Source organism: Halichoerus grypus, chromosome 3, assembly GCF_964656455.1.
Source record: "Halichoerus grypus chromosome 3, mHalGry1.hap1.1, whole genome shotgun sequence".
NCBI lineage: Eukaryota > Metazoa > Chordata > Mammalia > Carnivora > Phocidae > Halichoerus > Halichoerus grypus.
In genome coordinates, this window is record NC_135714.1 from 180,426,966 (window position 1) to 180,454,663 (window position 27,698).

Below are 27,698 nucleotides of genomic sequence, written 5' to 3' on the forward strand. Positions count from 1 at the left end.
ATGTGACTGTCCAGTTTCCCAACCCCATTTATTGAAGAGACTGTCCTTTCCCATTTTATATTCTTGGCCTTCTTTGTCATAAATTAACTGACTGCCTATGCCTGGGTTTATTTCTGGGCTCTTTATTCTGTTCCATTGCTCTATGTTGTCTCTTTTTATGCTAGTACCATGCTGTTTTGATTTTTATACCTTTAAGCTGTAATTTGAAATCAGAGAGCATTGTGCTTCCAACTTTGTTCTTCTCTCTCAAGATTGCTTTGGCTATTCGTGGTCTTTGTGGTTCCATACAAATTTAGGATTATTTATTCCATTTCTATGAAAAATGCCATTGGAATTTCAGTAGGGATTGCATTGAATTATAGATTGCCTTGGGTTGTATGGACATTTAAAAAACGTTAATTTTTCCAATTCATGAGCATAGAATATCTTTATATCTGTGTCTTCTTCAGTTTCACTCATCAGTGTCAGTTTTCAGTGTACAGGTCTTTCCCCTTCTTGGTTAAATTTATTTCTAGGTATTTTATTCTTTTCAATTTGTTGTAAATGGGATTGTTTTCTGAATTTCTCTTTCTGATCTTTTCAGTATATAGAAATGTAACAATTTTCTGTATATTGATTTTGTATGCTGAAGCTTTACTAAATTCATTTACTCTAGGAGTTTTTTGGTGGAGTCTTTAGATTTTCTGTGTGTAATATCAGAGTCATCTGCAAATAGGGATTGCATTTGCTTCTTCGTTTCCAATTTGGTTGCCTTTTATCTGTTTTTCTTGCCTAATTCTTCTAAATAGGACTTCAATGTTATGTCGAATGTTTAGAGCAAGTTTGAATTCTTAGGAAAAATCCTGTATCTCCATTTCTTTGTGCACATTACTGGAGGTTTACTGTATGCCTTTGGTAGAGTCATATTTCCCTGATTCTTCATAATCTTCATAGCTTTGCATAGGTGTCTATAAATTTGAAGAAGTGGTTTTCTTTTCCAGACTTTATACATTGAACTTTGATAAGTATAGACCTTCACCTGCAGATAGGGGCATTTTAGAGTGTGCTATGATACAGGGTGCCAAGTGCAGGGCATGTAGTTGCTTCAGGTCTAGGGGGGTGGATGACAACTCACTGGATCAGGCCTTGGCCTGCACATTATTGACAGTTGTGTGGTCTTTGGTGAGTGCTGCCAGGCATTCACATAAGCTGCAAGGGCTGTTGGGGTTCTCAGCATCTCCTCCTGGTCCATCATCTAGAGACCAGAGTAAGCAGTGGTAGAGGCCTGAGTCTGTCATATGCACACACTCAGTTGCAGGTGCCTGTGTTGTGGCAGGGTCCAGTGGCTAACACACATGTAGTGGTGGGTGCCAGGGCAGGCAACAAGGACCAGCCAACAGCATGTACACTGGCAGCTGTGGGGTTCCTGGCTGTTGTTCATTACTGTGTTAGCTATATCTTGCCCTGGACACGTAGCAGTGTGGGGGTTAATGATGGGGATTGGGCCAGAGGGTATTCAGGTGTATAGCTGGAGTAGCTAGCTGCAGGTGACCCTAGTGATACAGGCCAGTGACATAAGATAGGGCTTGATCTGGGCCCACATGCAGCTATAGGGGCCTGCGCTATGGGTGTGGCCTAATGTGGCTGCAGGATCTTGCCATGATGTGCCCACAGCAGTTTAGGCTGGTGACAGGTGTTTAGCCAACAGCATATAAGTACACAGCTGGAGGAGCTAGCCCTGAGCACCTACATATTGGTGGGTGTCAGCTGCAGGAATCTGAGTTGGTTGTTGCACTCTTGAAGCCAGAGAGTCTTTGGCTGGCTTCTGGTGGAAGGTGGGGGGGGAGACTCAGGTGGCTGGTGTCAACAAATATAAATACCTGTGGGTCTGAAACTAGTGAAATTTGTAGGGGTGCAGCCACACTGGCTGTTGGTTTCTTCAGTAGTGAAAGCTACTGATGTTTGCTGAGCAGTCGGTGGGATGGTAGTTGCTCCCGCTGTATAGCTCCTGTTGGTAGCCTCTGCTTTTCTTCCTTGTTCCTGCCAGTCTCTTTGTGTCTCAGCTTTGCCATTCTCTGGTTGGGGTAAAACCAAAGCAGATCCTTGATCCTTCGTGTTAGTGCCCCAAAGGGCTGGGGAAACTGGTTACCTCACTCTCACTTTCCTGGTGAGGGGAACTCTTTCTATCTAGAGAGCTCCCTCTTGGCACTGAGCAATGCCAGCTCAATGTGTGGGATGGTACAGGAAAATTGAAACTGTTCATCCGTCCCTTTCGGTGCAGTTACTCTCTAGCTTTTTATGCCACCATGTTGCTCAAGTTTCTTAAGTGTACTCCAAAGCTCTCTCAGAGCTGTTTTTGTTTATAGGTAGCTATCTAATGGTTGATCTTTGCTAGGGGCCAGAGGGTGAGGTCTGCTACTCTACCTTGTGACATCACTACACTTGAATCAAAAATGTACCTCTTCTGGGGTGCCTGGGTGCCTCAGTCAGTTAAGCATCTGTCTCTTGATTTCAGCTTGGGTCATGATCTTGGGGTTGTGGGGTCAAGCCCCATGTTGGCCTCCGTGCTGGGCTTGGGATTCTCTCTCTCCCTCACCCTCTGCCCCCCCTTGTCCCCACTTTCTCTCTCTCCCCCTCTCTAAAAAAAAAAAAGAAAGAAAAAGAAATTTACAGGGTGCCTGGGTGGCTCAGTCAGTTAAGCTTCTGCCTTCAGCTCAGGTCATGATCCCAGGGTCCAGGGATCGAGCCCAACGTCCAGCTCTCTACTCAGCGGGGAGTCTGCTTCTCCCTCTCCCTCTGTCTGCCACTCCACCTGCTTGTGCTCTGTCTCTCTGTCAAATAAATAAAACCTTTCTTTTTAAAAGCAATTTACTTGTTCTGTAAACTTAGTTAAATCCCAATTTGTCTTACCTTATTTATGCTTCTTTTCATATATTGTACTTCCTGCCAGCTAGAGATTGATCACTTATCAGCAGTCTGATGGATTTGAAAACAGTTAAATTCTTTTTCCAGCTCTCCAAAGCCAATTACTTCATTTTCTTTAATTATTTTACAAAAAACATACTTGACAGAATACTTGTATTCTCTCCTCCACACACCCCAGTAGCTAAATAGAGTTCTTTTTTTTTCCAGTTAAACTTTGAGATATGATACTGAAAGTGTTTCATTACTCAACAAAAAATTATTCACTACCTATTATATACAAGGTATCTCGGAAATCTATCCTGTATAATGTAATTAACTATGACATGGGCATTCCATCTGAGGCACTTACACTTTGTTATAGTTGGTTTCAGTAGATAAGCATCATAGTAGCACACAGTGAATTCTAAGTTCATGGTCTTCCAAAAGATATCCGGGATTCTAATCTTGTTTCTACCACTCATTTGTTGTGCTGTGTTAACTTATACATAACTTTTCTGTCCATATGAATTTTCTTATCTAAAATTTTTACATTTATTTACTTAATGTTTAATAAAATAGTGGTTAAAAAAAATAATGACTAACCCACCACCAAGAGTATATCTACAGGTTTAACACTTGCATGCTCGTTTGATTTCGAACTTTCCACTCCAGAGCTTAAAGTACGTTTAAGGTACAGGGGCTGACAGATTGTGATACTTATTCCTTATTAGTATTATTGCATAAAGACATGAGTAAATATTTCTGGAAAATTATTCTTAGCTATTATTTGTTTTTTTTATATTTAAGATAATATAAATATTCTGTTAGCATAGAATCTGATTGGCATTAGTGTTTCTTGGTAATAATGCAGGTAGGCTGGGTTCTTGGACCCAGAGAAGGGTCCCACAGGACCATCCAGGAGGGTCCTTGACTTCGCACCTGGTAAAAATCAAATGTAAGCCAGGAAGTGAAAACAGAGTTTGTTGAATAGCATAAGTGACAGGCAGAGTAGCAAACAGAATATCTGGGAGATTCAGAAAGGAAAGGAGAATGAGTCTCATCGCTTGAAGTTAGGCAATTATATTGGAAAGGGGTTGAGGAATCCAGGGTAGAGTCCAGTCAAAGGCAAGTAACAGGTGAATAATAGGTGTATTTTATAAATCATTGAAGGTAGGGGTTATTGATGCCAGCACTGACTGAGGTTTGTTTGAAGCTAAATAGCCTGGAACGTGTTTGGGATCCAGCTCTTAGATGTTATCTGATGTTTGGGGGCCTAGGACAAAACTCTTAAGAATGATTAACTTTCTTGTTTCCCACTTAGGGTGGGAACATAGCTTCTTTGGTTTATTCAGATGCAAAATACAGAACATGAGTAAGTGGGGCCTAGCAGAGAAGGAGCCTTTCTAAAAATGGAGTCTCTTCAGCTTTCCTCTCTCAGTAATTGGTCACTTTGTATGTACTAGGTCTTTATATTCTTATCTGATTACATGTCCCTACAAACACAAAAGACTATTCAAATTCATTTTACCTGTGATATCTGAAATGGAAGTCTTGAGACTCAGAGCTTCATCATTTTAATAAGTTAACATAGATCCTAGTGTCTGATAACTCTGAAGAGCCAACCTTTTAAAAAAACTTCTAAAGACACCAAAAAAAAAATCCAATTTAAAAATGGGCAGAAGACATAAACAGACATTTCTCCAAAGAGGACAGATGGCCAACAGACAGATGAAAAAATGTTCAACATCACTCATCATCAGGGAAATGCAAATCAAAACTACAGTGAGATCTCACCTCACACCTGTCAAAATGGTTAACATCAACAACACAAGAAACAACAGGTATTGGTTGAGGATGTGGAGAGAGGGGAACCCTCCTGCACTGTCGGTGGGAATGCAAACTAATGTAGGCCCTCTGGAAAACAGTATGGAGGTTCCTCAGAAAATTAAAAATAGAACTACCCTATGATCCAGCCATTGCACTACTAGGTATTTACCCAAAGAATACAAAAACACTAATTCAAAGGGATATATGCACCCCTGTTTATTGCAGCATTATTTACAATAGCCAAATGATGGAAGCAGCCCAGGTGTCCGTCAACAGATTAAATGGATAAAGAAGATGTGTGTACACACACACACAGACACACACACACACACACAATGGAATATTAATTCAGCCATAAAAAAGAAGGAAATCTTACCATTTGCAACAACATGGATGGATCTAGAGAGTAATGCTAAGCAAAATAAGCCAGTCAGAGAAAGACAAATACCATAGAATTTCACTCATATGTACGATTTAAGAAACAAAAGAACAAGGGGGGGAGACAAAAAACAGACTCAGAACTATAGAGAACAAAGAGATGGTTACCAAAGGGGGAGTGGGGAGGGATGGGTGAAATAAGCAAAGAGGATTAAGAGTACACTTACTTGACGAGCACTGAGTAATATATGGAATTGTTGAATCACTGTCTTATACAACAGAAACTAATATAACACTATATGTTAATTACACTGGAATGAAAAAATTTTTTAAACTTCTAAAGAGTAATTTTTTATTGCTCACTTTTGTCTAAATCATATTTAGTCCTAAATGTTTTTCAAATATTATTCTGAAAACATACATTGAAAACAAAGTATTCAGTATTATTACTAATATGAAACTCAAGGAATATTTTCTCCTTTAATTTGTAAAAGTTTTTGGAGCTCTGGGTCAAATCTTTATTAAGTTATATTTTTACATTTTAGTCAGTCCTCTAAGAGAGTATAATGTTAAGCCAGTAAGATGACTAGGTAACACAAAGAGTTATTTGGCCCACAATGTCAATGGTGTGTGCCAGTGTTGAGAAACACTGCTCTAGGGTTTACACAGTGTACCTTCACATAATGTTATATTCATATGTAGTGTAAGAACCTTACAACAGTGAACATCTCCTTCCTTCCTCCCATGCTTTGTGCTATTGTTGTTAGTACTCCCATGTGGGAACTCCTTCTAGGCATGCTCAGAAAATTAATGCTTTTCCAGATTCTAGGAAAAACGAGTTGAGAAATTGGGAAAACAGAAAAAAGTACTCTAATTCTGTGAATTTTAAATCTTATCTACATGGAGATCTTAGTGAGTCATAGAATCTACTGATGTCAAGTTGCAAGCAAGAGCAGGAGATAATATGTGGAGTTGACATTTCCAGGAACTGGGACAAAGTGGTCACAATCTAATCAGTTAGTCTTGCTTGTAACTGTTGCCGTGTGGTTTGTGCCCCTTTGTACTGTAAACAGTAAGTTATTCATGCCAATAAGTACTAATATGCTAATGTGCTTAGTATACTTTATACAAACTCTGTGAGTGGTGTTCCAGGAAATAACAAATATTGGTAGCATGTGGTATTCAAGAACAATTTTCCTTTTGTAGTATACACATTATTTTCTAAGTTCTGAGGTTCTCCACTGCTGATGATGATTTGGAATCACAGCTCTGTCCTATTCTAGCAATCGGACCTCTCTACTGTATCACCTAGTGTGGCAGTTGTTGCAGCTACTACACCTGAGCAAGCCAAATAGATTGCCTGTCTATATGATTAAGTGGTTCTTTACAAAAAAAAAAAAAAAAAAAGATTAATTTATTTGAGAGTGAAAGAGAGCATGAGCTGGGGGAGCTGCAGATGGAGAGGGAAATGCATACTCCCCACTGAGCAAGGAGCCTGATGCAGGGCTTGATCCCGGGACCCTGGGATCATGACCTGAGCCAAAGGCAGACACTTAACCGACTGAGCCATTCTGGCACCCCCAGTTAAGTGGTTCTTGTTGTGGAGTATAGTCAAAATTTTAAGTGTGTGTACTTCAGATTATAATCTTTTCTGAGGATGATTCATAATTTTACTTCTATGATAGGAGTACTCTAATCAAATCCTAGCTTGTTTCTTCCAGCTGCTGTCTGGATCCCTGAAAAATGGAGAATGTCCCTAATAATTTACCATATGTATCTCTCTATATATTTATTTATGAAATGCCTGTTCTTTCATCCATAGAAAAGTGAGAACTTGAGCTCTGGAACTTAGCGGACAAGAGTTCACATAAATAATTCCAACTCTTGTCACCTTGCTATTTTGGCGAGTTTAACTCTCTGAACTTCATACTCCTCATTTTAAAAATGAGTGTAACAGAGGCAAGGGGGATGAGGAAAAAACAGTTATAAAAACAACAATAAAATAATAATAGCAATCAGTTCTTGGAAAATTCGGAAAAATTTTACAAAAATGCTTATAAAGGGTAAGTCTTAGCGTGCTGGGTATATTAGTAGCATTCGAGAAATGTTAGCCCTTATTATCACTGGCCTATACAGAATGTAGTCCATAATTCTGGATGAGTAGTTTCCTACTTCAGTTCTTTCCTTAGATGATTTTCAGCCTAACTTGTTATCATAGGATAGTGATGTTTCTGAATGTTATCAGTAATTTTCTTGCTTTCTAACTGTAGTAAACTGAAATAATTATCTTCTCCTTGAAAATTCAGTCAATATTCTCATTTAACTACACACTGTTTTGCTTTAGGTCAGAGATGCGCGAGAGTGGAAGACATGGCAGAGAACTTGATGAACATTTCTGCTTTTTAGCACTTCCTCAGAATGATGTGGCTGAAATATATCAAAATGGGATAAGTACCAGAACATCTACATTGAAGATATTAGGAAATCCCCTTCTTGGAATTTATGTATTTAGACATGTTGATGTTGCTTTGAATTATGCTCATAGTAGAAGCATTACTGTAGAAAGTATTATAATTTTTAAGGTAGGTAGCATAAAACAATTACTAAATACTACATTCAGTTGCTTTAAATTGACCTGAGCATATTCTCCTTTCAGTATGAATTATTAGTGTTTTTAAGTTGCATTATATGAAATAAATAATATATATATTACTTTCATCATTGTTGTCATTTGAAATTTTCCCCTATTTCTGACTTTAGTTGGGTATGTAGCATAAAACAAAACTCCAAGTAAGCAAATGCAGCTTGTATCATCTTTGTCTTTCCAATTTATATTTTTTTCTGTCTTAAATGACCCTTCTCTCTTTTTTGTTCAGACCATAATTAATACCAGAGTGCTTTAAGTGTTTTTCTCCAAAACATTGGTTATAGTAATTCTAGCTTAAGCTAAAGTTACTAAACTCTTAATCTTTATTTTAGTTAATAGTATTATACAATGTTAATTTTTTTGTTTTAATTTTTTATTAAAGTCTAGTTGACATACATTATATGTCACATTAGTTTTAGGTTACAACGTAACAATGTTTCTTAGTTTTCATAATTTTGCCATGCTTATATAAGATGTTAACTATATAAAAACTGGATACAAGTATATAGGACCTCTGAACTAGTTTCCCAACTTTTCTGAAAGTCTAAAATTACTCAAAATTGAAAAGAAATAAGTCTTACCAAATCTTAAGCATCAACAAACTGGTTAAGATACACTTTTATCGTTAATTGTAGCTTTGCCAAGACTATTAAAATCACACTAGGTAGGCAGGATCCTCAGGTTTGTAACATAGGATGGGTACACATAAAACCAGTGCTTCCTTTCACAGCTTTGGATATGTAATGCCCAGTTGTCCTAAGAAGGGTTATGTTAATTGACATTTCTTTTTTTTAAGATTCTATTTATTTATTTGAGAGAAAGAGACAGAGATAGGGACAGAGATAGCAAGAGAGCATGAGCAGGGAGGAGATGGAGAAGAAGGCTCCCTGCGAGCAGGGAGCCCAATGCAGGACTCCATCCAGGACCCTGGGTTTCATGACCTGAGCCAAAGGCAGACGCTTAACTGACTGAGACCCCCAGGTGCCCCTTAATTGACATTTCTATCCACAGTGTGTAAGAATGTGTGTTATCTCACGCCCTCACTCTATATGTTACACTTTTTTTTTAATCTTTGCCAGTCTTATATGCAACAGTTTCTCATTGTTGGTTCAGTATTTTTACATAGTTACTACTGAGTTTAAACATTCTGCATATATTTATTAACAATATTTAGTGAGGGGTACTTGGCTGGCTCAGCAGGTGGAGCATGTGACTCTTGATCTTAGGGTTTTGAGTTCAAAGCCTACATTGGGTATGGAGCCTACTTAAACATAAAAAAAAATTTTTAAATAAAAAAACAATAGTTACCGATTTATATCCTTTGCCAATTTGGTTTTTTTTCTTTTTTTTTCTGGTTGATTTGTAAGCATTACAGTTCATTAAAGTATATTTTGAATATACTTTCAATTATATTTTATCACTTAATGTTTTCCTTTTTAAAAAATAAACTTTTCATTTTGGAATAAATTTAAATTTACAGAAAAATTACAAAGATAGTACAGAAAGTTCCTGTATACATTTCACTCACTGTCCCCCTAATGTTAGCATTTCACATCACTGTGGTACTTTTGTCAAAACTAAGAAACTAGCATTGTATATGTCAGTTATATTTCAGGAAGAAAATAAAAATAATAAAATGAAGAGACTAACATTGGTACCATACCATTAACTAAATTATATTTGGATTTTGCCTGTTTTTCTACTATTTTTTCTCTTCCAGTACCCAAATGCAGGATACCACATTACATTTAGTATTGTTTTTAATTTTGAATGAATGTATTATTATATTGAAAAAGAACAGTAATAGAATTGCTGATTTAAAATGTGTACTTGTCCTTTTAATTGTACTTTCTTCCACCTTACTTTTATCAGTTAATTATGTTCCTGGTATTTTTTAAAGATTTTATTTATTTGAGAGAGAGAGTGTGCACAAACGGGGAGTGGGAGGGGCAAAAGGAGAGGGATTAGCAGACTCTGTGCTGAGCACAGAGCCAACGTGGGGCTGGATCCCAGGACCCCAGGATCATGACCTGAGCCAAAGGCAGACGCTTAACTGACTGAGCCACGCAGGCTCCCCTTGTTTTGTTTTCCATACACAGCCACATAAGTGTTCCTTGGTATATCCTACTCAATGCCAGTATCTTCACCCTGATCCAAATTAATATATTAATATATATATGATACATATTATTTTATTTCATTGTTTTTTTATTTTTTTTAATTCCAGTGTAGTTAACATACAGTGTTATTTTAGTTTCAGGTGTACAATATAGTTATTCATAAGTTCCATATATTACTCAGTGCTCATCAAGATAAATGTACTCATGGGGCACCTGGGTGGCTCAGTTGGTTAAGCATCTGATTCTTAATTTCAGCTCAGATCTTGATCTGAGGGTGGTGAGTTCCAGCCCTGCATTTGGGCACCACACCTCTCCCACCCGAAAAAAAGATGGCTACTCTTAATCCCCTTTATCTATTTCACCCACTCCCCCTCACCAATAACCATCTGTTTGTTCTCTATAGTTCAGAGTCTGTCCTTTGGTTTGTCTCACTCTCTCTCTTTTTTTTTTTCTTAAGTAGACTCTACACCCATTATGGGGCTTGAACTCACAATCCTGAGATAAAGAGTCGCAAGTTGTACCAACTGAGCCAGCCAAGTGTTCCTGTCTCTCTTTCATTTTCCTTTGTTTGTTTCTTAAATTGCACATATGGGTGAAATTCTGTGGTATTTGTCTTTCTTTGACTGGCTTATTTCACTTAGCATTATACACTCTAGATCCATCCATGTTGTTGTAAATGGCAAGATTTCATTCTTTTTTATGGCTGAATAATATTCAATTGTATATATACACCAAATCTTTATTCATCTGTGATTGGACACTTGGACTGCTTCCATAGTTTTGCCGTTGTAAATAGTGTTGCAATAAACAGAGGGGTGCATATATCCCTTTGAATGAGTGTTTTTGTATTCTTTGGGTAAATACCCAGTAGTGCAATGGTTGGGTTATAGAGTAGTTCTCTTTTTAATTTTTTTGAGGAACCTTCATACTGTCTCCCACTGTGGCTGCATCAGTTTGCTTTAAGTTCTTTATATATTTTGGATACCAACCCTTTGTTGGATATGTCATTTGCAAACATTTTCTCCCAATCAGTAGGTTGTCTTTTAGTATACTCATTTGTTTTTGATGTATAAATAAATGTTTTGGAATATTTTATAGCTTTGTTTTTGATTTATGGGTTCATGGCACATATGCTTAGAAAAGAATTCTCATTTTGAGATTAGATAGTGACTTATTTCTTTCTACAGTGTTTGCATTACTTAAATATTTAACTTGTTTGGCATTTATTTTGGTCTATATATTAAGGGAATTTAATTTTTTCTGTTGTCTTACACCATTTATTGAGTGTTTTTGCTTCATTTATCTCAAATGGTACTTTTAACATTATACTATATTTTTATAGATGCTTGGATTTATCCGGGGCTTTTTATTTTGTTCATTTTCCCCCCTCTGCCTTTTTTTGTGGTAGTACCATCCTTATAAAAAACTTTTAGGGGCTCTGGGGTGGCTGAGTCGGCTGAGTGTCCGACTCTTGATTTTGGCTCAGGTAATGATCTCAGTATCCTGAGATCGAGCCCTGCATCAAGCTCTGTGCTGGGCATGGAGCCTGCTTGGGATTCTCTCCCTCTCTCTCTGCCCCTCCCCTGATATCACTTTCTCTCTCTCCCTCTCTCTAAAAATTAAAAAACAAAACAAAACATTTAATACCTTGGATGTTCAAGTCACCTGCCCTGTTCCATCAGTCTCTTATCTCTGACCCAACATTTTTTTCTAAAAAAATTTTTTCAAAAATTTTTGGGCTATTCCTGTTTGTTTAGTCTTCCAGATAAGTTTTTAGACTAAAATTCATTTCTACAAATAGATTTTCTAAAATTTTAATTACAATTACTATAGCCTTAGAGTTTAATTTAGAAAGAGAATTGACATGATAATAAGTCACCCTACTCATCTGGGACATGGATTATCTCTCCATTTGTATTTGTTTCTTTAAAAAAGAGTTAGCCTTACTCTGTGTTCTAGCATGGCAGTTTAAAATGTTCTGGTGTATTTTTATGGACCTTCTTTTTCCCTTTTTTTCTTTTTTTTTTTAGGTTCTCTTTGGAAAAGTGAAGAAAATTCAGCCTTCGGTGGATAAAAACAAAGTTTCTTTGGATCCTTCTCCTAATTTTGATTGCCATATGTCAAGAAGCATACCTTCTCTGAAAGATACCATTGAGTTACAAGCGTACAATTCAGCGGTATGTTAACTTTTTGGACCATTTGACTATTTGGAAGTGACATGCTTCACACTGTATGATACATGACTTAAAACAGCTTCTCAAAATATTAAATGAAAATCTCTTAATTCACAGTGCTGTGAATTGTGCAGGACTGTTGAATCACAGACCTGTACCTCTGAAACAAATAATACATTATATGTTAAAAAAAAAAAGAAGATAGTAGGAAGGGGGAAATGAAGGGGGGGAATCAGAGGGGGAGACGAACCATGAGAGACTATGGGCTCTGAGAAACAAACTGAGGGTTCTAGAGGGGAGGGGGTTGGGGGGATGGGTTAGCCTGGTGATGGGTATTAAAGAGGGCACGTATTGAATGGAGCACTGCGTGTTATATGCAAACAATGAATCATGGAACACTACATCAAAAACTAATGATGTAATGTATGGTGATTAACATAACATAATTAATAAAAAATAAATAAAATACATATAATAAAACTAATGATGTGATGTATGGTGACTAACATAACATAATAAAATAAAATTTAAAAAAGAAGAAAAATCTCTTAATTTATTCAATGTAATAAGACCTTTTAAATAAATAATGAAAGCTGCTTTAATATTTGTGATCTAGGAATGTTAGTAAAGAAGTTTCCACATTTGCATTTAACTGTGTTCAGAATACAGTGGATGCTTTCTTTTATTTAGTTGTTCCGTAGATTAGTTCCTAACTTGCAAAACATGCCAACTTTTTAATAAGCTATTTTGAAATAATGTTATTGATCTTCTCTACTTTGCAACAGGAGAAAGGCTTATGTGTTCATTACATGTGAAACATTAATTTTCTATCATAAATTGCTAAGACAGTAGACTTTAAATTATATGTAATAAACATTGAATATCATCATATATATGTTTAAGTGAAGATAAATTTTCTAGAATTATATGTTCCCACCTGTAAATGTATTGAGCTATTATTATTTTCATAATTAACTTTTTCTTCCAACTGAAACAGTACAGGTGTTCGTAGCATATGCAAAACATTGAACTTTTAATGGAAAAATACTTGTTTATTTAAAAACAGATTGTTTCTGCTGCTGCCCACATTGATACCCTGCCAAGAAAAATGTATGTGGCTGGGGGAAATATTTATACTTTAAAAAACAAACTAGGGTTGAAGAATGGGGAGAAGGGGTGGGTAAATGGAAGCCAGTGAATAAATAACATCGTGCAGTTTACATAGCTTTTTAAAATATGAGCTTACTCAATTCTGCTAACACTAATTAGCTTAAAAATGTTTTTTTCCCCCCTTCTTTATCTTTCAGGTATACTTCTATGAATACAATGTTCTTTCAAAGCCAGTAGATAAACCTAGGCAGTGTCTTCCATATGCAATATTAACAGTAAAATTTATTGGCCAAAAAGTAGATAATGGACACCTTATGACATCTTTGAGATTCCTCTCAACTGGATTTCCTAAGAGGGCTGGTAAGATACATATATTACTCTGCTTCAGTAGCATTTGTGCTAGTCTTAGAACTTCTGAGTATTATTTTCTAATACATTATGAATCTGTAAGCAAAATAGTTGTGCTTTAATATATTTTATTTTATGTATCTAGAATTATAATGCCGATATTTTTGTGACTTCTTTTGCTCAGTATTATGTTTGTGTGATTCTTCTATGCTGATAAGAACACCTGTAGTTTTTTCATTCTTATATATGTATTCACACACATTATTCCATTTGTTGACTACACACTATTCCTCTGGGGATATTTGGATACTTGCCAGTTTTCTTCACATTGCAAACATTGCTGTTTTAAACCTTTATGTGTCTCAGTGCATATGTGCAAGAGTTTTTGTGTAGAATATTATATATCTACATCAGAAATGTGCAACTTAATTCAAAGAGGATATCAACCAGTTTTCAAAAGCAGTTGTATCAGGTTACGTAATTACTCTATATCCTTGCCAACACATAAACTTTTTTAAAAAAACGTCTGTTTGTGCCAGCTTACTGAGTGTTATCATCATCACCTCAAAAAGAAACTATGTACCCTTGAAAAGCTATATCCCTTTCTATATCCCTTTCCTTTCAGGCCCTTGCCCCTAAGCAGTCACTAATCTACTTTCTGTCTCTATGTATAGCTGAGCCTTGAACATGAAGTTAGAGGTGTCAACCCCCTTGCAGTCAAAAAATCCATGTATAACTTTTGACTCCCTGAAAACCTAACTACTAATAGCCTTGTGTGGACTGGAAGCCTTACCCAGAACATAGATTGGTGATTAACATCTACTTTGGGTGCCTGGGTGGCTCAGTTGGTTAAGCGACTGCCTTCGGCTCAGGTCATGATCCTGGAGTCCTGGGATCGAGTCCCACATCGGGCTCCCTGCTCGGCAGGGAGTCTGCTTCTCCCTCTGACCCTCCTCCCTCTCATGCTCTCTGTCTCTCATTCTCTCTCTCGCAAATAAATAAAATCTTAAAAAAAAAAAAAAAAAAAACATCTACTTTGTATCTTATATATTTGATATACTGTATTCTTACAGTAATACCTAACTTTTTCTTAATCTTTATTGGCATTTCTAGGCTATGTGGGTCATCTGTGAGTTTTTTAAAATTGTGGCAAATCTCCAAAAGTTTTCCAATATATTAATAGAAAAAAATCCATGTATGAGTGGACCCACACAGTTCAAACCCATATCGTTCAAGGATCAACTGTATTTGCCTATTCTGGGCATTTGATATAAGGGAAGTCATAAATATGTGAAGTGACATGGCCTTTCATGACTAGTGACTTTCACTTAACAGTATTTTCAAGGTTCTCACATGTTGTAACATATTAATATTTCATTCTTTTTTATGGAATAATACTACATTGATCAGATACACTATATTCATCAGTTGAAAGATGTTTGGGTTGTTTTCACCTTTTGGCAATTATGAATAATTCTGCTATGATTGTTCTTGTACAAGTTTTGGTGTAGACATGTGTTCTCATGTCTCTTGGGTAGATAGCTAGGAGTGGAATTGCTGGGTCATATGATGACACTATGTTAACCATTTGAGGAACTGCCAAACTGTTTTTCCAAAATGGCTGCACCATTTACATTCACACCAGCAGTGTATGAGTGTTGGGATTTTCCACTTCCTGTGTTACTATCTGACTTTTTGTTTATAGCCACCACAGCAGATGTGAGGTAAAGGTTTTAGGGTTTAAGTTTTATGCTTCTTTTGTTAAATTTACTACCAAGATTTTATTTTTGGATACTTTTGTAAGTAGAGTTTTCTCAATCGCATTTCTGTATTCTTCATTTAAGTATATAGAAATATTGTTGATTTTTGTGTATTGGTCTTATATCCTGTAACCTTGCTGATCTCATTATTAGTTCTAGTTTTTTTAGTGATTTCCTTCGGATTTTCTATATACAAAATCAGGTCACCTACAAATAGAGTTAGTTTTATTTCTTCCTTCCCAATCTGGATGCTTTTTATTTCTTTTTCTTGTCTAATTGCCCTGGCTAGGACCTCCAGTTGAATGTTTAATAGAAGTGGTAAGAGTGGATAGATATCCTGTCTTGTTCCTGAACTTAGGGGCAAGCATTCATCCTTCACCAGTAAGTATGATGTTAGCTATGGGGTTTTTTGATGTCCTTTATCATGTTGAAGAAGTTCCTTTCTGTGTCTTTTGTCAGATCCTTTTGCTGCATCTGTAGAGATGATCATGTGATTTTTAGTCTTCACTCTGTTTACTGTGCTGTATCACACTAATTGATTTTCAGATGTTAAGTAAACTGCATTGCTGAGACAAATCCCATTTAGTCGTGGTGTGTAATTTCTATTACATGTTGGTGGAATCGGTTTACTACAAATTTTTTTGAACATTTCTGTGTGTATATTTATAAGATACATTGATCTGTAGCTTTCTTGTGATGTCTTTGGTTTTGGTATCAGAGTAATACTAGTCTCATAGAATAAGTTTGAAAGGTTTCTTCCTTTTCCATTTTTTTGGAGTTTGTGAAGAATTAACATTAATACTTCCTTAAACATTTGGTAGACTTCACTATTAAAGCCATTCAGGGAGCACCTGGGTGGCTCAGTCAGTTAAGTGTCTGACTTCAGCATGACTTCGTCATGATCTTGGAGAACTGGGGTAGAGCCCCATGTCAGGCTGCCATCTCAGCAGGGAGTCTGCTTCTCCCTCTTCCTCTGTCCCTCCCACTGCTCATGCTCTAACTCAAATAAAAGCTTTTTTAAAAAATCTTAAAAAGCCATTTGGGCTTTTTTGTGTGAGTAGGTTGTTTATTAACTAATTCAATTTCTTCACTTAACTATATCTCTATCCAGGTTTTCTGTTTCTTCTTGAATCAGTTTTAGTGGTTTGTGTCTTTGTAGGAATTTGTCCATTTCATCTAACTTATCTAATTTAGTAGTGTCATGTTGTTCGTAGTATTCCTTTACAGTCCTTTTTCTTTTTGTAAAGCCAGTAGTAATATCTTGAAACTCTTTCAGTTGTCATTCTACTAATTTTAGTCTTCCCTCTTTATTTTCTTGGTCAGCCTGGCTGAAGGTTTGTCAATTTTGTTGATCTTTTCAAGGAACCAACTTTTGATTTCATTAATTTTTTTTCTATTTTTCTGTTTTCTATTTTATTAATTTCCTCTTTGGTCTTTATTTTCCTCCTTTTTGCTTCAGGTTTAGTTTGTTCTTTTTCTGGTGTCTTAAGGTGGAAGTTTGGGGTATTGATTTGAGATCTTCTTTACAGCTATAAATTTCCCTGAAATTATAGTTTTAGCTGTATCCTGTAAGTTTAGGTATTTTTTGTCTTCATTTTCATTCATCTCAAATTATTTTCCAATTTCCCTTTTGATTTCTTATTTGACCCATTGGGTTTTTTTTAGAAATGTTATTTAACTTCTGTGTGTATGTGAATTTCCCAAAGTTTTTTCTGTTACTGATTTCTAATTTTATTCCATTGTAGTTGGAGAATATAATTTGTACTATCTTTATCCTTTTAAATTTATTGAGCCTATCATGTGGTCTGTCCTGAAGAATGTTTTGTGTGCACTTTTAGAAAAATGGAAATTTTGGTTTTGTTGGGTAGAGAATTCAGTAAATGTCTGTTAGGTCTAGTTGATAGTTTGCTCAATTTTCTGTTTTCTTGATGATCTTCTCCCTAGTCATTCTCTCCACATTATCCCTCAGCCAGAAGGCTTAAAATGGAGACAGTAAAATAAGGATTTTCCTTACTTTTACTCCTACCCATCTACAATCTTATGGCTAATTATTTTAATCAAAGAATGATGGGTAATGACTTACTGTGGTGATTAGTTTGCAGTGTATTCAGTGTCGAATCACTATGTTGCACACCTGAAACTAATATAATTTGTATGTCAATTATACCTCATTTGAAAAAAAACAATAAACAGTGATACCTTTCAGGGTAATAAATTTTGAGGAATACCTGTATTATGCCCAGAGTCAAGGCCACATGTGTTGACTATCAGCATATTCATCTCCCTCTGGAGTACTGCAGACCTGTGCTATCCAGTACAGTAGCCATTAGTCACATATGTCTATTTAAACTTAAATTAGTTAAATTAAAATTTTAATTCCTTATTCACACCACCCCTTGTTTATATACTTGCCCACATTTCAAGTCAGTAACTACATGTGGCAATTGGCTACTGTATTGGATAGCATAAAGAACATTTCCATCACCACAGAATAACATGATGCTAATAACTATTTGGTAGTTTGCTTTGTTGACTGTAATTTCATTTTCTTATAGTTTCTTATATTATTGAGGGTGCTGGGTTCTCCATTTTTCATTTATGTGATGAGACTGCCAAAAATGGGAATAAATTTAAAGTGCCCTTATTAAGTTTAAGCAAAAATGTAATCTAGTGATTAAGGTTCTATTCCTTATATATTGTGATCCTGGGCAAATTACTCTTCACTTTCTCATCAATGAAATGGGAATGTTGTGAAGATTAAATGAATTAATGTGCATAAGGCACTCAGAAAAACCATACCTGCCATCCACATTAAGTACTTTATTAGTTAACATTATGTATATATTAATATACATTTACCATACATTTATGAAATTCAGATCATTAAACAAACAAGTGATTTAGGTTTCTTTTCCCGTGTTGCTTTGTATTAATTTATGTTAATATTTGTAATAGCTTCATAACATTATGTTTCTAGACATTTGTTATAGCACATAAATATAGTACTTTTATAATTATTGATACGATATATTTATTTAACCAGTCTCATTTTTTAAATTGTTTTGAGTATAGTTGACATATGATGTTACATTAGTTTCAAGTATACAACATAGTGATCCAACTTCTCTGTAGTGTTCCATGCTCTCCACAAGCGTAGCTACCATCTGTCACCATACAACACTATTACAATATCAATGACTGTACTTCGTATGCTATGCCTTTTATTCCCATGACTTATTCATTTCATAACTGGAAGGCTTTGTCTTTTTGTGCCAGTACCATACTATTTTGATTACTATAGCATCATAGTATACCTTGAAATCTTAACCAGTCTCATATTGATAGTTAGGTTTCTAGCTTTCAGCAGTCTTGGACTATTGTACTAAAAATCCTTGCATAAAAGTAGATTTACTGGGTATAGATGATTATACATTACATTTTGCTGAAAACTATAGATTTACTTTCCAGGAAATTAGTACCAGTTTATACTCCCATGAAGAGTATGAGTGCTTACATCTTCAGGATATCCTTCAGAGTCTTTGTCAATCTAAGCAGTTTTTTTATACAACTCTTATTATTTATTTAGTGGAGTTGGACATCTTTTTGTGTTCACAATTTTTGTGATTTTCTTGTTCATATATTAATATTTTGAAGATGTCTGTATACTCTTTATGTACTCTAACATATGTGTAATTATGTACTAAGCTTGCTAATTCAGAAAATACTTTTCACCAGCTTGTCCAAGTTTTGTTTATCATGAGTTTTGACCTGTTAAGGTATTTAATTTACATGTAATTGACATCATTTTTTAATTTCTGGTTTTCTGATATCCAGTTATTTATCTTAAAAGTACTTAGTTTCTATCTCAGGATTATAAAACTATCTCTCCATCTTTTCTTCTAATACTTTTATGGGTTTTTTTTTCAATGGGTTTTATTTTATTTTGGTATAAGTTGTATAGGGATCCACCATTTTTTGTCTGTCCACTGCATCTCCTACTCTCAAGAACTACATCTCTATTATGGTCATATTTCCACTATAGCTTACTATAATTAAAAAGTATAATTACATGTGGCTATAAAATTAGGAGGTCTTCAACAAAGCTATCTTTCAAAATATTGTGATAAAGAATCTCATGGTACATCCCAATAATATGATTATAGTTTCATACACAGCATAAATCTCACCATCAATTTCTCATCATTAATATGTTTTAATAAAGATATTTTTTGGTATTACCTATGAATGTTTTGTGAACATTTTATTTGGTAAACACACATTTTTTATAAGTTCCTTTGTTATTACATTTAGTTCTTTATGAAATTGTAGGAATAAATTCCTATAAATTATAAAAGAAAATTTGTTTTCATTTTCCAGATTTTTATTTATATATATTATTTGCAGGAATACTTACTTCACTATGGAGCAAGGGTAGTGCTTTGCTTTGCTCCTGAGAAGGATTTTATGGAACCTTTTTGTACTTTTCTCCTCTGTTTCCCCACTCATTCCCCTTTTCTTTCTGTTTTTGTTGTCTCCTGACAAAGAGCAAAGAAGCAAAGTAACAGTAGATAAAAGGAAAACACTTTTGCCTATTAATATGTAGATTCTGTTATTAAGTATATGAATATAGGAAATTAATGTAAGAAATATCTTGTCTTTCAGCAACATGCTTTTACTCCTTTTTAATTTTTCTTTTTCTTTGTATTTGCCAGAATTCAAATTTTTATGGTAAATACTTTTTTTATTAAGGGGTCCAGGACAGAGTTCCATGTTGCATCATTTCTATTTTATTGGTTTATCACTCATCCTCTTCTCTCCTTTTTCTGATGAGACCTACTTTAATCATAATCATAATGAACTTTCAGTTAAAACCAGTTGTGACATAGCTTACTTAATATTAAGAGTTCAATTTAGAAACCCTTTTCCTTCCTATTTTTTTCTTATATTTTTTATTATTTCCACAGAAAGAACGTGCTCTCTGAATAACTGTACAGTGGCCAAAAGAATTGGAAAAGGAAAAGATGCTACTGTCATCTTTGAGCATTTCAGGAAACCTGTAGATCCATTTGTTCAGGAAAACTGTTCTTGCAGGGCCCTAAATTCAGAGATAAATCCTTCCAATGCAAATATTTCTAATTCCTATGGAAATGTGCAAAATGGAAACATTTCTGTACATGAAACATACAGTGGACAGATGGAGCACAATTTAGCAGAATGTAGAGACACTTCTCAAGTACATATATATGATTCACATCCTTCATTTTTTCCCAGTGATACCAGAAAAAGTGTTAATGGGGACCTCATGTTAAATTTGACACAGCTTAAAAATGTTTTAAGTGGTCTTTCTGCTGCTTTTCCCCTTCATAACAATACTGGCTCAAGCACAGTTATTACTTCAAAACTCATTAAAGACCCAAGACTGATGAGGAGAGAAGAAAGCATAGGAAAACATAATAATATTACAGGCTTAAATGAGATTTTGCCACTTGAGAAGAGTTTAGATTTTAATTCAGAAATAAACCTATCATCTAAGCCAAATAATTCTGCCTCCTCATCTGAAGTTGTGCCTGCTGGTGATCATTCTGTTCTTACTAATTGTTCGGACGCCCCTTGCTTCAAAATTTCTTTTGATGATTCACAGTCACAGGCTCACAACTTGGGCTCTAAGAACAATGATTATACAACTCCCAATAAAATTACCATGGCAGGACAGTGTGAAGGCCAAGACAATTTTTCCTTTCCAATGTGTTTGTCCAATGTAGTTTCAGAAGTTGAGAACCAAAAACACAGTGAGGAAGAAGTCCAGAGATCCCAACAGAGAAGCAACATCCCACTTTTAACTGAAGAAAAAGGTGAACCACATAACTCTTATGAATCAGTGAATACTTGTACAAAAGGATACAGTAGTCACATTTCTCAGGAATCATGGTCTTCTAATTTCGAAACTGTATATCAGACTGGTCAGCAAATGTCTACAGTTTTTCCTCTCCACAGGAAAGAAAGCATACATGGGTACATTCAAAATATTGGAAAAGTGAGAGACTTCACTGGCCCAGAAGATAATTCCGAACATGGAGAAAAGCAAATTTTGTGGAAAGAAATTGATTTTACTAATGAAGCAAAAATCAGTCCAGTAGATAATAACATTTCTTTGTACCAAGAATACAAAGAGAATGAGAGTCTGTATTCTTTTGGAAAAAATTGTGATCAAATATCAATTACCCAAGAATTAGAAATACCAAAATCTTCCGCATCTACCACAAAGGATAAATATGAGCTAGATCATCTAGCATTGGAATTACAAAGCAATCTTACTCCAAGAGTGGAGATTTCACAAAAGCATCCTCAGCCCTCTTTGGAGTATGAAGATAACATTCATACAAGTTTTGCAATTTCTCAAAAACTAATGGAACTAAAATTGGAAAAACCAAATCAAAACTGTGTTAGCATTATGACTAATGCTTTCCAAGAAGCAAATGACATTCCCCAGGCCAAAGAACTGCCAATTGATAGAGTTATTTCATCTCATGACATTGAAACAACTCATGACAATTCAGATTGCAGCATAGCTGGAGAACATATATGTGTGCATAGGAAAAATGAGAATGATCCAGTGTCATCGGAGAACATGCAAAGAGACTGCAGAGAAACTTTTCAAAATGCTGATAAAGGTCAAGGTCATACTCTATTCTGTAGTGCAGAGTTGTACAATGATACACACCTGAATATTGATCTCAAAGAACAAGGAGATAATGATAAAGAAAATGAAAATGAGGCTAAAGAGGAAGACGTTGCTTTGTCTACAGAAAACAGAGTAGATATTAATGAAGATGAGAAGCAGGGTTTTAATACAAACAAAAATTATGCCAATATAGATGAAAGAAGGGAGAACAAAAATTACAACAATGTAGAAATTCCGAGTTCTGAAGAATTTTGTACATTTAATTTGACTTGGCAGAAAAGATACGTATCAACAGAAACTACATTTTTAGAAAATGAAGATACTATCACTGCCATAAAACAAAAAGATACTCAAAATACAGGTAGAAGTGTAGAGCATTTGGCTTCCACAGCATTTCCCAAAATTGCAGCATCTTCAGTGCATGTAGCCTCAAATGCTGCAGTACAAATAGCTGATAATATGCCACCTACATTAGGCACAAATCATGAAGATCACGAAAGATACCAGATTAAAGAAACTTGTTCTTCTGAGAGTCTAGATTTTGGTTTGTTAGTAAAACATAAGGTTTCTGATTATGAAATGGATATGGATAACAATAAATTACATGACTCATTTCATCAGTCAGTAAGTGACAGCTCAGTTCTTCATAGTTTTGAATTGGAAAATAATATTGAAGTGGGATCGGAACAGTGTGATGATGTTTTTCTAATTCAACAAGATACTCCTGGCCATAGAAATGTTCTGTATGAAGAATTTGCGGTCTCATATGAGGTTCTAAAGTCTCGTATTGATTGGGAAGGTCTGTTGGGAGGCAATAATGGGGAGAGGGAAGTTTTGAAAAGCTCCAGAGGAAGGGAGAATAATGATCAACATTACTCTGAGGAAAGTAATTGTTCTTATTCCTCTCCACAAAAAGACAAAGCAGAGCTCTTCAATCCAATTTTACTTCCAGATTTACAAGTGGAAATCACTAATATATTTATGCCAGGATTCAGTCCCACTTTTGAATCCCCTGCATTGAAAGATAATTTTTGCAAAAACGTAACTAAAGCCACAGAACCAGAAATAGATGAGGGGGAAGTGCCAGGATTTGAATTGTATTCCCAGTGTTCTGGTGAAAATTCACATTATCCATGTGAAGATGAATTTGGTAATACAAGGCCAGAATCAGGACTAGTGAGTAAATCTGAAATCTCACTTTCTCTTGACATGAACCATAATACACAAGGGAATCATGCTTCTGAAAAACAAAACAGTGGCCCTTTGCTTACTGAACCCTCTGATGTCACAGCATTAAATAATGAAAGAAGTTGTTCCTTGACAAAGTCAAAAACTGATGGTAACAATACTAGAAGTAAAAAGGACACAGAATCAAGAATTAGCAAAAGAAAACCAAATATACCTTTTAGGGATGAGAGCACGCCACATAAGGATTTAAGACGACATGAAATTTATGGAAAGAAGAGGAGGCTAACCAGTCAAGACTCATCTGAATGTTTTTCTTCATTATCCCAAGGACGAATTAAAACCTTTTCAAAGTCAGAAAAACACATTAGGAGTGTCCTAGATATTCTAAATAGTGAAGCATCTTTATGCAAAAGCAAACGCCTTTCCAGAAAACTTGACAGAGCCGTCCTTCACTTAAAAAAAGCTCATAGGAGAGTTCACACGTCTTTGCAACTTATAGCTAAAGTAGGAGAAAAAAGGAAGGGCCCATTACCAAAATCATATGCAATAATATGCAATAATTTCTGGGAAAGTTGTGACCTTCAAGGTTATAGCTCTGTGTCTGAAAGAAGATATTATTCCACTAAACATTTTTTGTCAAAAAGAAAATATGACAAGCTAGGAGAGAAAAGAGCTTTGGGATTTGAAGTGGATAAATCATTAACTCACGTATCAAAGCACAAGTCTTACAAAGCAAGGAGAGAGAGAATCACAGAGTGCCTTTCTAAGAAAAATATGGCCAGCAGTGTCTCCAGAAGTCATACCACTATTCATGTGAGAGAATTTTGTGATGAAGAGTATCCTGAATCACAGTTAGCCCTGTGCTCTACAGCCCAAAGTACAAGTCAGTCAGCTTTTAACAAGAGTAGTATGAAAAGTCTAAGATCATCAGAACTTCGGCCATTTTCTGGAAAAACTGGATGTCTGTTTTCCCCATCCTGCCCAGATGAGAAACTAACTAAAAAAGAAAATCAAATTGGCACAAACTTTTTATCTAACATTAGTAAATACGAAAAGCCTGAGAACCATTCAGCAAATAATAAAATTAAGGATGCAATGAAAGAAAGTAATTCTGAGACTAATAAAATAATAAATAAGAGTAATTCGATATCTTTAAATTGCATAAAAGAAAACAACGTAAGTTTTAGCAGAGACAAAAATTATGATGCAACTTGTATAACGCACACAAAGGTAAAAACTGACATAGTTATTTCAGTTTTAGAATCAAATGTGAAGCACTTTTTAAATGTTGATATCTATAAACCGGATAACCTTATTTTATCTGGTTATAAAAGAAACCTGGAAGTAAATTGTCCTATAGAAGAATGGACAGCTCCCATTCAGAGCTCCAAACCAGGCATTATTTCAGGAGACATCCTTATGGACCCATTAAATCCACCTCTGATAACCCACAAAAAGTATAACAGTGTTCCTCAATTGTTACCAACCACTCCAATAACAGATAGTGAAGGAGAATCTTCAAAATCTTACTTGGATAAACAGAGAACTTTTTCTATAGATTCTTTTGCAACATCCACCAATGTACCACACTGTCAGCCAGGATGTGGTGGAAGGGAACTTCTAAAAGCAGAACAATGCTCTTCAAGTAATTGCTTCTGTATAGATGCAAATGAATCAAATGTTCTTGAGAATTCTGAGTTGGGTCTCAAATTAGTAACTGAAGAAAGTAAAAGCTGTAGGAAAAATGCAATGAAGAATCTATTTTCCAATGATAGTTCTTTGCTCTTAAAAGATAATATAAAGGGTTCTTCTTCAAAAAAATATATGGCAAAGAAAGACATTCAGGACAGAAAGATGTGGAAAGTTAAACAAGCAGAAAAAGCAAAAGATTCACTTCACAAAAAAAGCATGACTGAAGGATCCATTGCTACTGAGAACAAAAATCAAAAGAATAAGATCTTAGAAGAATCCTCCTACTTAAGTGAGAAAAGAATTAAAAATAATGTGATTGATTCTCATCCAAGCATTGAAGATATTACTGAGGCAGTCTCTTTGAATAACCCAGTTTCTAATCATCTTAGCAAAAGAGAGAAAGAAGGGGGAGTTAAAGTTAATAATAACTCTGACTCTGCATTGCATTCAGAAATAGCCTGTAATTCCCAACCAGGCATTATAGGAGTGAATCATAGGCCTGTTTTACATATGCACTCTCAAACCTCTGAAGCCTCTACTCCTCAGGAGGAGCCTACAGCAAACATTAATGGATTAAAAGAAAAACATTGCTCAGCTAAACATTCAGCTCTTATAGCTAGGCTAGCTCAGATTTTGAGAAGGGCGGATGAAACATCATCTTTGCGGATTCTACAGGAAGAAACTAAGGCTTGTCAAAATATTCTCCCTTTATTTGTTGAAGCTTTTGAAAGAAAACAGGAATGTTCTCATGAACAAATCCTGATTTCAAGAGAACTATTGGTAGAACAACACCTGTGGAATAATTGCAAACACAAATTAAAACCATGTGCTGTTGACTCCTTGGTAGAACTCCAAATGATGATGGAAACTATTCAATTCATTGAAAACAAAAAAAGGCTCTTAGGAGGTGAACCAACATTCCGAAGCTTGCTTTGGTATGATGAAACATTGTATGGTGAGCTGCTTGGTAGACCACGTGGATTTCAACAACAATCCAATTTCTATCCTGCTTTTCAAGGAAGGTTAAAATATAATGCGTTCTGTGAGTTGCAAAACTATCTGGATCAATTAATTGAATTGTTTGAAGAAACCAAAAGGGAAAACAATTCATACTATGCATTCTTAAAATACAAACGACAGATTAATGAGTGTGAAGCAATAATGAAACGTTCTGATTGCTTTGACTTTTCTCTTTCTGTTCCATTTACCTGTGGAGTTAACTTTGGAGATAGTTTGGGAGACTTAGAAACCTTAAGAAAAAGTACTTTAAAGCTGATTGGTATGTATGGGGACTCTCCTCAAGTTGATTCCTATCCAGGAAAACAAGACCATTTATGGATTATCATAGAAATGATCTCCTCAAAAGTTAATTTTATTAAGAACAGTGAGGCAGTAAGTATTAAAATATCTCTTTATGGCCTGGAACATATCTTTTTTGATGCTGCAAAAAGTCTTGTTTGGAAAGAGAGGAGACAGTCTTTCAGCAAAAAATACTCAGAAAAGAAGGATAAAGAAATGCCACTCAAAATGAATCAGTATGCTTTTTCTAAGTTGAAAAAGATATATGATATGTTGTCTAAAGATTTAAGCAGTGAACAAATTTCCAGTATTGGGCTTGAGAATACTGAAATTGCTTCCAGAAAGTCAGATGATCTAATAAACAAAGCTACAGTTAACATAGAAGACTGTAGGTTTAACAGTACTTTGCTTTCACACCCAGATATCTGTTGTATTAGTGAAATACTGGATCAGGCTGAATTTGCAGACTCTAAGGAATTACAGGAACTCACTTTGAGATGTACTGAACACCTAGAAATTTTAAAAAAATATTTTCAGATGCTTCAAGAAGAGAACATAGATAATATTTTTATCACGGAAGAAAATGTTTTGGACATGGTGAGAAACCACAACCATGGGGCCATAATTTTAAAACCTGCAGCCATTGAAACCTATATTGAAATTGTCATGCTTTCAGAAACTCTTCACTTTCTTAAAAACACAATGGCAAAGAAACTAGACAAACAGAGGTTTCGAGGTATGCTTTGGTTTGATTTGTCACTTCTTCCTGACCTGGTTTGCTGCCAAGAAAAAATGGCTCCTTTTTCATTTCTTAAAGATAACTCAACAGATTGCCTTTGGAAGGTCATAGAGACTGCTATTTCTGAACTTAAGAAAGATCTGGATATTATTTACAAATATAGTGAAGCAGTTAATTGCTCATATGCTCTTCATTTGCTCTCAAGAGAACTTGAAGAACTTTCCGAAATAAAAAAACTTCTAAAGAAGTCTGAGTATTCCATTTCTACATATATTGACTTTGTGCCATATATAGCATCCATAAATTATGGAAGCACTATGACAGAGTTAGAATACAACTACAGTCAGTTTTCTACACTGCTCAAAAATACAATGGCTGCCCCTCAGAAAGATTTAGGGAAAATGGCTCATATTATGAAAGTCATGAAAACTATTGAACATATGAAGATAATATGTGCTGAAAATGCCGAATTAACCGTTTCCTTTATTCTGTGCCAAATGCTACATAACAGAAAGACTTTCCAACTGAAGAGAAAAGAAAAAATGAATATGCACGTAAAACCTAGAAAGAGTATCAATAAATCTAGTACTTTCATGAAGGTGCCCTCAATTTCAGAGTGCATAATGAAAAATGTTTCAAATTCTTCTAAAAAACGGTCTGTCACTGTAGACAAATGTGAAGACTCTCAGGAACAAGAGAAAAACACTACTGTTTCCAGCTGTAAAAAACAAAAGGTAACAAATGTTTGAAACAAAACCTATGTAAGTATTACTTTTGAGAACACGTCTACTCTTCAAACAGGTAGTTTGCAGATTGGTAAAAATTGAGAATGCTTTGAATATTGCCTTGCA

At 35.3% G+C, this 27,698-nt stretch overlaps 1 protein-coding gene across 1 annotated transcript in view; it reads left to right on the plus strand.

The window, feature by feature from the left end:
• Positions 1-27,698, plus strand: part of TEX15 (testis expressed 15, meiosis and synapsis associated) — a 54,289-nt gene that overhangs the window by 20,116 nt on the left and 6,475 nt on the right. Inside the window, exons 3-6 of the mRNA XM_078068258.1 lie at positions 7,433-7,670; positions 11,886-12,032; positions 13,337-13,499; positions 20,212-27,581. Coding sequence (XP_077924384.1) covers positions 7,433-7,670; positions 11,886-12,032; positions 13,337-13,499; positions 20,212-27,581 — 7,918 coding nt within the window. The remainder of the gene's footprint in view (positions 1-7,432; positions 7,671-11,885; positions 12,033-13,336; positions 13,500-20,211; positions 27,582-27,698) is intronic.